We start from the raw sequence: 11,706 nt of genomic DNA on the forward strand, positions 1-11,706 counted from the left end.
CTAATTTATCTAAGAGAGAGAGTTCATTCTCCAGTCAATTTCACAGTAGCCTTAACTTCTCAGTCGAGACAATTTGAAAACCACTTTTATAACACTGTTAGAAAACTCGGGACTTGATTTTTTTTCAGCTAAGGTTTCTTGTTGCACTATCCCACAAATATCACAAAATTTGTGATACACTGAATTTAACGAAAAGCATGATTGACCGAAAATCCTGTCACAAAAATATTAGTCAGTATATATTTTGAGGGAAAATAAGGATCAGGAACGTAAGGTGGCACATTTGTCTTTGTCTAGGACAGGGATGTCAAACTGGCGGTCCACGGGCCAGATGCATCATGCATAGGCCATGTCCACCCCAGCTCTGCAAAGGGGGGAGAACATCATGATGCATCACATGATGTCATCAAGAAGCTGTGAGTTTGACACCCGTTATGGTGTCAACTGTCAAGGCTTCCCTTATGTTACCAGTTTCAGAAGATGGAAATGTATGTATGTACTGTATGTATGTGGATTTATATGCTGCCCAACTCCCAAAGGACTCTGGGCGGCTCACAATCTAAAAACAAAACACACAATGTAATATTAAGACCCCTTAAAAACAATTTAAACAATTTAAAACCAACAATTAAAAACAATTTAGACAGTTTAAAAAAACCATGCATGTCATTAATGGCCATTAATTAAAGTTAAGTAGAACTTAACTTTGTATCAACCATGCAATGATGGTAACTCAATCGATACTTCCAATAGAATAATTTCTTATGTGTATTTATTGGGGATTAAGGAGAGGAGGCTATGACACACTGGAATGCTGAAAGGTCCAGTCATAAAGTTTCTGTCGATACATGGTTGTGATGGCTTTTTCTATGCAGACAGGTAATCTGCTTTCAAACGGGTCTCATATAAAAAAAGCGATGATTATTGTTCTTTGTACACCCTTGATTCAGATTCAGGAGCTTGACCCCAATGGCTTATTGTGAGCTGATGTAGACGTGATAGCTTTGAAATCGATGGTTTCCAATGGATCCCACGCGTTAAAAAAATAATAATATTCTGAGAATCCAACAAAGTGCTGACTTTTACTTCCTTCCTTCCTAGACCTTTACCCACTTATTCAGCCTGGGCACGTTTCAAGAGCGTTCGTCTGTAATTCTCGCGGAGAATTTCTCCGTTCCATCAACTGTTTCTTCGCATCTCTCAAGTTCTCACCCCCGTTGCTCCTTCCACTTAGGTTCTGCCCGAGTCCTACTTGCTTCTTGCCCTCTCGCAAAGATCAGGTGTAGTTAAGAGTGGCGGGGGAGGTTGAAGAGGAGGGGGGGGAACCGCGGCTTTCGCACATGCTCGGTACCGGGCGGGCGTTGCAAAAATTAAAAAAAAGGCACTAAGAATGAGCAGCAGCAGCAGCTGTCGGCGAGGGCAGAGACCGCCGCCAGACCCGCCTTGACTCCGCCCGGCTTTCAGGCAGCGGTTGCCGCTCTTAAATCTGCCCGGCGTTGGCCGCCGTGGCTTTAATCCGCCGACCGCAGCAGTCGAACCGCTGGCTGCAACGGAGGCGGTCCGATCGACAGACAGACAGCGGGAGGATCATGGCTAAGGCTTGGCCGGAGGAAAGTCCGTCGCTTCAGGCAACGGAAGCCGGAGCTGCGGCGGCGGCCACAGCGGCTCTGCCTGGCTCGCCTCTGCGGAAAAAGTCACGTTCTTTGCCGGAGGCGATTTGGCACCAAACTCTGAACGATTAAAACCCGCCCGCCTGAGGCTTTGTTTTGTGTTGTTTTGGTTTGTCCTCCCCGCCCGGCTCCCCATTTTGGCGGGATCGGGGTAAAAAGGAGATAAAAAAGTAATTTCTTTCTCGGCGCCTTCACTTTTCCGTTTTGAGGATATTGCGCGGCTTTTTAAAATTGATTTTTATTTTTTTATTTTTTTTTAAAGGCCGCTCAGTTACTTCGGACCGTCTTTGCAGGGATCCGACTCTTTCTTAAATCCTGAGGAGGAAAAAAACACGCACGCACACTCCAACGCACGGCGCGGATCCATCACGTGTTGACCCAAGCCGGGCTTTTCGGGACAGTTTTTGCAAAGGAGCCGAAAGGAAGCTCATGTCTTAATCCGAGCCGGAGCCGGGAAGAGCGAAAGAGCCGGGCGGCAGATCCGCAGAAAGGAAAACGACAAAAAAAATCAAACTAAACAGTTTTTCAAAGAAGATATTTGTTTCTCTCCCCCCCCCCCCCGACTGGTTCCCTCCGTTATTCTGCCCTCCGCCTTCTGAGGAAGACTCCTTAAGGTAAGACTTTGCAACTTTTTAAACAGTGGTGGAGGGAGATCTTCATTCATTAGCATCATTATTTCCTCATAATTGCTAATAGTATTAAGAATCCCCTGCCTGGACCTCCTGTTGGCGGTGACTTTTAAGTTATTTCCATCTGTTGGCAAAGAAAACTTGTGCTTAAATGTGCCAGTCCGGGTGTGGTTAATTATCTCCTGGCGCCCTCTGGTGACTAGCCATTTGGTCAGCCACAGGTGAAGAGGGGGGGGGGAGAGACGGCATTAAGGAGATCTATATCTATATACAGTATATATCTGTCTGTCTGTCTGTCTGTCTGTCTGTCTGTCTGTCTGTCTAATTAGGTGCAAAGGGAATAAATTACATATAAGCATATGGGAAAATGGAAATACTTTGGGGCAATACTTGAAAAACACATAGTTGTCAAGGCTCAGCCACCCTTCAAGTTGGCTTGGTTCTCAAAAGTGGTGTTCTTGCATCAGCTGGCAGAGGGAAAAAGGAAATAGATGCAACTGACAAGGGGCATTTTTGATGGGGGTTTCTCTCTGGTGCTGACTGTTAACTGGGTTTTTTTTCAATGGAATTGATTCATTCACGGGTAAAAGTTTTCAACCTATCCCAAATGCTCAAGCACCTTGAAGAGAATGGCTGAAAGAGGGAAGTGTTAGAAAACTCAAGAGAGTTTTATTTATCTCTGATGCTAATTTGATCAGAATAAGAAAGCTACCATATCTTCATTTTTAAAAAAATGTATATGATATTAGTTTGTTTTTAATGATGCATTTTTTTTGTTTTCTTTTTAAAACAGAGAAGTTCATCATACTAAACAAACGGAAAACGTGGAAGCTAAAGTGATTGGTGTATCGCATTTTAGGCACCCTTTTTAAAATGTGTTTTGTGACGAGGACATCAAGGTAATGAAAAAAAAAACCCTTCAGAGCAGGAGCCAGTTGCACAGATGGATGAGAACATGGCAGTCATGAAATCGAGCATTAAAACCACCATCCTCTACCAGGAAGTTCAAATCAAGCAAAGCTTTCATTGCTTAAGTTTTGGAGCTGCTACAATCCTGGCTGACAAAAATATTTTGCTAAATCTTTCTACCCACAAAAAGTAACTTATGGATATTTTCATCCCACATGAGAAATGAAAATGAAGGCGCACAATTCATTCACTGTATGGTCCCTTCTTTACAAAATGACATTTGTTTTCTAATATTTTGATATATGTCGTGTTCTTGCTTTCTTTTTCAATGGCATGAATGACTAAATATATTTCGAGGAAGAATAATTCCATTATTAACAAAGTCATAAGTTGGATGTGATCCACTCCCTTTGCCTGCACTTTATGGCTTGCTAAACATACAATATCCTTTTCAGATCCAATGTATCAAGTATACATGGACGTGAACATTAGTGACAGATGTCATTCCTTTTACTTTTCTGTATAGCCATAATGTCTGTCGGTGTACTTGCAATTCAGCATGGAACTGTGTGTACCAGTAAAAGTTTTCCATTCCTTATGTACAGTAAAGCACTTTCAAGCAGATTTTCCCACTGGTAGCTTGATTTGTGCTTGAAATTTGAACATTCCACCCACCCACCCCAACAGAGGTGTGTAACCGTAGTGAGGCATCTGCCTAATGGATCATGGCTCTAATGTTTACAGGACATTCCATATTTCTAGCATTAGTAATGTTGGCAGTCTCCACTTTTGAAGAATCTGTAAGCAATTACTCTGACTGGGTGACTTTTACAGATGACGTGGATCAGTACGAGAAGCAGAGGATAGAAGCTTTGGAAGCCAATCAGAAAATGAAAAAAACAATCTTGTATCCGAACTTATATTTTGGTGCTGAAGAGATTCCAACTCTGAGGCAAAATTGTCACACCAGTCACCTTCACCTCTTTAGAGCATTCCGGAGTGCAGTGTCTACGATGCTGTCCAATCCTTCCTACTATCTACCTCCTCCCAAGCATGCTGATTTTGCTGCCAAGTGGAATGAGATATATGGAAACAATTTGCCTCCCCTAGCATTTTATTGTCTCCTCAACCCTGAAGATAAAGCTGCCTTTGATTTTGCTGTTGAGTACATGGACAGAATGGCAGGATATAAAGACTGGCTGGTGGAGAATGCCCCAGGCGATGAAGTTCCCCTTGGGCATTCTCTAACTGGCTTTGCCACTGCTTTTGATTTTTTGTATGCCTCATTGGATGATGTTAGAAGGCAAACATATTCTACCAAGATATGGGCTGTAACCGAGGAAATGTACGAGTATTCCAAAATCCGCTCTTGGGGCAAACAACTTCTTCACAACCATCAAGCCACAAATATGTTGGCATTGTTCATTGGGGCCCTGGTCACTGGAGGAGGCATTGAGTCCCAAGCAAATGCCTGGAAGCATGCGGTAGTAGATGTGATGGAAAAAACAATGTTTCTGCTAAATCATATTGTTGATGGTTCCTTGGACGAAGGTGTAGCTTATGGTAGCTACACGGCCAAATCCATCACCCAGTATATTTTTCTGGCTCAGCGCCACTTTGGGATCAACAATCTTGAAAACCACTGGCTCAAGATGCACTTTTGGTTTTATTATGCCACCCTTTTGCCAGGCTTTCAGAGAACTGTAGGCATAGCTGATTCCAATTATAATTGGTTTTATGGTCCAGAAAGCCAGTTGGTTTTCTTAGATAGGTTTGTCTTGAAGAATGGAGTAGGCAATTGGCTTGCACAGCAAATTAGAAAGCACCGACCCAAGGATGGCCCCATGGTACCATCCACTGCCCAGCGGTGGAGCACACTTCATACGGAGTACATATGGTATGACCCCAGGTTAACCCCCCAACCTCCACCTGACTATGGCAAGGCTAAAATGCACGTGTTTCCAAATTGGGGAGTGGTTACATATGGAGCGGGGTTACCAAACACTCAGACAAATACCTTTGTTTCCTTTAAGTCTGGAAAGCTTGGTGGACGTGCTGTGTATGATATAGTCCACTTTCAGCCGTATTCCTGGATTGACGGCTGGCGTAGCTTCAACCCAGGTCACGAACATCCTGATCAAAACTCTTTTACTTTTGCTCCAAACGGGCAGGTGTTTGTTTCGGAGGCTCTTTACGGACCTAAGCTGAGCCACTTGAACAATGTTTTAGTATTTGCTCCATCCCCTACAAGTCAATGCAATCAGCCTTGGGAAGGTCAGCTCGGGGAATGTATGCAGTGGCTTAAGTGGACAGGGGATGAAGCTGGGGATGCATCTGGGGAGATTATTGCTTCCTCTCAGCATGAGGAGATGATGTTTGTCAGTGGTGAGGCAGCTTCTGCATATTCATCTGCCATGAAGCTGAAAAGTGTATACCGCTCATTGCTTCTACTAAATCCTCAGACTTTACTTGTTGTGGATCATGTGGAAAAAGAGGAGGACTCTCCTATTGATGCCGTCAGTGCCTTCTTTCATAACCTTGATATTGACTTCAAGTATGTCCCATACAAATTTATGAACAAATATAATGGAGCCATGATGGATGTTTGGGATGCTCACTATAAAATGTTTTGGTTTGATCATCACGGGAGTAGCCCTGTTGCTAGGATACAAGAGGCCGAGCAAGCAGCTGAGTTCAAAAAGAGATGGACTCAGTTTGTAAATGTCACTTTCTCTACAAAGAGTAATATTGCGAGAATTGCCTATGTGTTCCATGGACCTTATGTCAATGTTTCTAGCTGTAGGTTTATTGACGATGCCCAGTCAGGGTATCGGATTTCTCTAAACATCAACAACACAGAAATAATCTACTCTGTGGTAACAGAGTATCTCAATCTGGGGGTGAGGTTCCGTTATTTAGGATTTGGTGGCTATGCTACAGTAACCACTCCAGGAAAGGTTACACAGTTTGGCGTGGCCACTAAGATGATAGGGAAGCAGGGACTTGTTCATAAATCCATTTTCCCCTTTGGCTTTAAAGTGAATGTGATAGCAGGATTTATTTTGGGAATTAGCTTGGCCATATTGGCTTTTCACTGGCGATTTTACATTTCCTTTGGTAAACTTTTGCGCTGGGTCTTAATCCTGGTGATCACCTTGTGGTTTATTGAACTTGTAGATGTGTGGAGCTCCTGCACACAGCTGATTTGCGCAAAGTGGACCAGCAGCATGACAAATATGGAACCAAGTGAAAGGGAGGACCAAGGACATTCTAACTTGCCTAATGTTATCATCACTTCCCTCCCTAGTTCAGGGGCAGAAATTCTGAAGCAGCTGTTTTACAATACTAGTGATTTTGTGTATATCAAGATCCCAACGGGTTACCTTGATATCCCTGAAACTGAGTTTGAGGTTGACTCATTTGTTGATGCCTGTGAATGGAAAGCTTCGGATGTTCAGAGCGGCCATTTTCGGATCCTCCAGGGCTGGCTGCTTTCCTTAGTAAAAGACACAAAGCTTCACTTACAAAACATCCATTTGCATGAATCCAGCAGAAGTAAATTGGTGCAGCATTCTTCCACTAGCAGAGACAGAAAGAGACGATCTAGGAAGAGAGAATCTATGGTAGAGCAAAGAAACCGCCTGAGAGGAAATTCAGACAAAGAAGCTGAATACATTCGGGAACTGAGGCAACACTTTGCCTCTTATCCAAACGCCCGCCCCATCCTTAGTCTGAATAGTGGAAGTTGGACATTAAAGTTACCTTTTGTTCAGGAAGTCATTGGTCCTTCCCTGAGAGCGCTTTATGTGGTTCGAGACCCGCGTGCCTGGATCTACTCAATGTTGTACAAAAACCAGCCTAGCCTTTACTCTCTGAGGAAGGTTCCACAGCACCTGACTAAGCTGTTCAAAGGAGACAGCCGTGAAGAAAAATGTGGCTCCAATTCAGGCTATGCCTTTGAATATGAAGCTCTGAGAGAGAAGCTCACTGCTTCAGATTCAAATGCTGTCTCTGTGATGTCCCATTTATGGCTGGCCAACACAGCAGCCGCCCTGAGAATAAACAAGGGCTTACTGCCAGCAAACTACCAGCTGATCAAATTTGAAGATATTGTCAACTCTCCCCAGAAGACGGCTGAATCAATCTATGACTTCCTTAGCATGCCTCTGGCTCCAGCCAGCTTAAACCAAATACTATTTGCTACATCCACCAGTCTTTTCTATCTTCCTTATGAAGGAGAAATCTCTCCGGCGGGCATCCATGCTTGGCAGCACAATATGCCTCCAGAGGAAATTAAGCAGATTGAGGATATCTGTTCAACTTTAATGGACCATTTAGGGTATCCAAAGTTTACTGATTTAAAAGCTGCAGGCCAGCAATAGTTTGCACTAAGGAACTCTGGGCTCTTCAATTTGTAGATAAGAATCTGGTTTATTCTTGTAAAAAAAAAATGTATGTATAGTCTGTGACACTTGCAGAAAGAGATTATTTTAAACGAAACAAAATACTTGCTCTGGTATGTTTTCACCCAACTTTGCCTCTCTCTCCCTTTAAACGAAATGTCCTTTCCCTTTTGCTGCCTTTGAAAATAAAGCTGTGTGAATCTTTACTTTCTGTTCCAGATGGGTACTAGATAGCTCAGGGGAGCAGTAATAGGATACAAGAGCTTTCATTTCATTTCTAGGGTATCAATATGAATCCTAGCTAAGCAGGAGAATTGCCAAATGTTGCTACCATCTGCTAGTTATTTTGGGGGGGGGGAGGCAGAATTCAGTCTTAGTTTTCTCCAATGAACTCCTTTTCTCACCAAACAGATTTCATATTTGGCAAACAGGGTTTCCCTTGGGCCAGATTTGCTGGCCTGCTATGCTTGTCCTTAACCACAGCAGTGATACTGAGAAGCTGTCAACTCGACCTAACCAGCCAGCTAAGTAATGTTGTCTTCTGTGGTTACCAGACACGCAAGTGGAACAATTGGATGCTGCAGATATACTCACGCATCAGTACAAATATCTTGGCAAAGTGTCTGCTGTTCTGTTGGCAGCCTTAGCAAAGATGGGGAAAAAATCCCTCCCCACAAACTGATATGGAAAAAGAAAGATGTTTCTTAAACATATGCCTCTGTCTCTGGAATGGAATTCAGAAGGTTATCAGGGTGTATTTCAGAAAGATGTTTCCTATAGTCATTGTTCTCTGATTAAAAATGATGATATGGCATAATGATAAATCCTATGGTTTGAAGTGTAAGAGTTTACTTCTCGATTGCAAAGATTGCTAATGCCTTTAAGCTGAGGTTTGCTATTGGTTTACCAAGAATGCATATGGTCAGACATTCCTCTTCTAGCAAATCGACATTTTAGAATGCTGGAAGCATAGGAAAACCATCCAAAACCCAAGGTTTTTGAAAATGCAGTCAGCTTCTATATTGCCGCTAATTCATTCTATGTATGGCATAAAACCAAAACAAACTTTGTCCTGATTTTTTTCCCTCTCTCAGATTTCTTTTTTTTTAATATAATTTTTTTTATATTTTTACCATCTTTGCATAAACATCCCTACCTATACCATAATATCAAAACATACATAATTATACATTTCTGTCCAAAATGCCATAAACAAATATCCTAAATTTGTACTTTTAGTACTCTTATCTCATGTCTGCTTTCCTTCTATATATTTCATACTACTCCCTCCCTCTATCCCCCTCTCTTCCCTCTACCTTTCTCCCTCTTTTTTACTTCCTCTTCCTCCCTCTTATTCTTCCTTTACCTTTAATCCATTTTATGGTCAATGGACAAGCAATTCAAAAGCATAACTTTATACCAACCTCAGTGCTACTCTTAAATGTTTTCCCATATCTGCCTCTCTCTCTCTCTCTCTCCCTACCCATCCATCCATCCATCCATCCATCCATCCATCCATCCATCCATCCATCTATCTATCTATCTATCTATCTATCTATCTTTTTCTTCTAGATATATCTACTGTTATTCTAATGTTACCCTGTTACCTATTTTGTTGCCTGAGTCTACCACCTTTAATTTCAATTTTCTTACAAATCAATCACTGTAGCTTATCTTCCAGACATATTCATTGTCTCTTGTACATCTTAATTTTAGGCTTATTTCAATTTATATGAGGGAGGTGCTCATCTTTGTTTCAAAGCCAAAGAGTCAAGACTGTCTGAAGACATCTCCGTAGTTAGCTGGCATGACTAAATGCCAAAGGTGCATGGGATGCTGTTACCTTTCCACTAAAGTGGTCCTTATTTTTCTACTTGCATTTTTTACCTATTTTCAAACTGCTAGGTTGGCAGAAGTTGGGGCAAATAATGAGAGCTCATACCTTTACACTTCACTAGGGATTCAAACTGCTGAATTGCTGACCTTTCTATCACCAAGCTCAGGGTCTTAGGCTAATTCTGCCAACTGTCAGGAGTTCGGTCCTGACCAGCTCAAAGTTGACTCAGCTTCCCATCTTTCTGAGGTCAGTAAAATGAGGACCCAGATTGTTGAGGGCAACAAGCTGACACTATAAACTGCTTAGAGAGAGCTGCAAAGCACTATGAAACAGTATATGTCTTATTGCTATTGCTATATTCAGCTATTTATTTTTTAAAAAAATATATTAAAATTTGTCACAGGCACCCAATTCTGATAGACTCCAGATGGCATATCAAACTAAAAATAATAAAAGCAATGAAAAACAAAACAAAAAAAGGAATAGAGTCTGGACTGAAACAATCATAACAACAACAAGAAACCACAACGCACACACACACATACATTCTGCCACAAAATACATTAATATCAGATCCAGGATTAAGGTCAGGTTTCAAGAAACCCAGGAGAGTGGCAATGTCTATATTTTTGGTTCATGAGATCAGGGGCTATGGTGGAGAAAGTATGCTTTGTTCATCCTGCAAGATGGCAATTTGTAAGAGAAGGGGCTTGGAGTGCACCTAATATATTCTATATAGCAGGTAGCAAATCAAGCAGTACATGTTTGTCCTTAAAGCTTTTTAAAGGCGCTGAATTCAAGCCCTATGCAACATATTTTACTGTAATTCCAGTGAAAGTCTATATATCTGGGTCAATAGACAAGCCTGGGTTGAGTTCTGGCTTACCTTACTGCTGGTTTGCTTCTTGATACACTGGACAGGCAGGTACACATGCACAGTGCTAAAAAAAAAACCACCAGATTTTGCACATCCATAGAAACAAAATGGAAGCACCGAGAGAGCCGGTTCGTGGGCATGGCAAGCATGGATTGCTGCCGATTCTAGTGATCCAGGCCGCTAAGTAACTACCAATTCTATAGAACCGGTCTCAACTGGCAGGAACTCAGCTCTGATACAAACATACAATTCTAATTCTTCATGCCACATTTATTCAAAAGTGTTATTGATTGTATTACATTTTCTAAAAACAAACTAGGACCCTGATTGAGAAGAAAGGCTTTTCAAAAAGAAATCAGCAAAACTTCTAATGTCAATTAAGCACTTTCATGGTTATAGATGCAATCGTTTATTGGTAATTCTGTTTAGGATTGTAACGCTAACATTGTGAGTTTATAAAGGTGTCTTCTTTTGCTTTTCCCCATTGTTTGGCATCTTAACATTTTCCACTTCTGACTCAAATCCTAGTTTATTGTGGATTATGGATAATCTCACCAGTTTTTCAAATTTTGCATATACACTGAGCTTGGGCTTTTTAAAAAAATTACACTAAAATATTTTTAAACTTAAAAGGCTTGATTTCTGTTTTTTTTTCAACAAGTCATCTATTCTTATTTTCCGTGCTTTAAAACAGAAAGCATTGTGGGAATTTACCTAATCTTTCCTTCCATTTTCTCTAGGGAAAAATACAATTTGTAAATGTCAGGGAACATGCAAATTACACACTAAATATTATTCTCAAAGACATCCATTTATTTTTCTTTCCCCACCATACCTCCAGTTCTTCTTTTCTACTCTTACATTGTCTGCAATTTTATGACTCTTAATTTCATTTTGTACAATATTGAAACTGACTTTTGGTTTTGTCTAGTAACCAGAATAATTGTTTGGGGCCCTAATATTGATTATTATAACTAAGTAATGGTTTCTTATTTGGGACACTCAGAGAGACAAACAACAACAATTAACCAGTTTCACCATTTATAGGTCACCCTCAATTTAGAACAGTTCATTTAGTGACTTTTCAAAGTTACAACGGCATTGAAAAAAATGACACATGACCGTTTTTCACACTTACATTGTTGGAGCAGCTCCAAGTCATGTCATCAAAATTAAGACACTTGGAAACTGACTCACATTTATAAGCATTCTAGTGTCCTGGGATTGATCATGTGATCACTTTTTTGTGACCTGACAATGGGAAAACCAGATTAACAATCACATTATTAATTTAACAATGGCAGTGGTTCATTTAACAACTATGGCAGGGAAGGCCATAAAATGGTGCAAAATTCACCTAACAAATGTCTAAATTATCAAC

At 41.1% G+C, this 11,706-nt stretch overlaps 1 protein-coding gene across 2 annotated transcripts; it reads left to right on the forward strand.

Annotated features, from left to right (window-relative positions):
- The first annotated feature begins 1,401 nt into the window (after positions 1–1,401).
- DSEL (dermatan sulfate epimerase like) lies at positions 1,402–7,817 on the forward strand. Of its 2 annotated transcripts, XM_070747464.1 has the most exons (3): positions 1,402–1,840; positions 1,933–2,284; positions 3,093–7,817. In XM_070747464.1, the coding sequence occupies exon 3, from the start codon at positions 3,934–3,936 to the stop codon at positions 7,588–7,590; it is 3,657 nt and encodes a 1,218-aa protein (XP_070603565.1). In that variant the 5' UTR covers positions 1,402–1,840; positions 1,933–2,284; positions 3,093–3,933; the 3' UTR covers positions 7,591–7,817. The 2 variants fall into 2 exon arrangements, with proteins under 2 accessions (XP_070603565.1, XP_070603564.1); XM_070747463.1 differs by having other exon boundaries at positions 1,402–2,284.
- Positions 7,818–11,706: the final 3,889 nt, after the last annotated feature.

This window comes from Erythrolamprus reginae, chromosome 3 (genome assembly GCF_031021105.1).
Source record: "Erythrolamprus reginae isolate rEryReg1 chromosome 3, rEryReg1.hap1, whole genome shotgun sequence".
Classification (NCBI taxonomy): Eukaryota; Metazoa; Chordata; class Lepidosauria; order Squamata; family Dipsadidae; genus Erythrolamprus; species Erythrolamprus reginae.

Coding starts and splice junctions, on each gene's coding strand:
- DSEL (XM_070747463.1), top strand. CDS start 3,934: ATGGCTCTAATGTTTACAGGACATTCCATATTTCTAGCATTAGTAATG.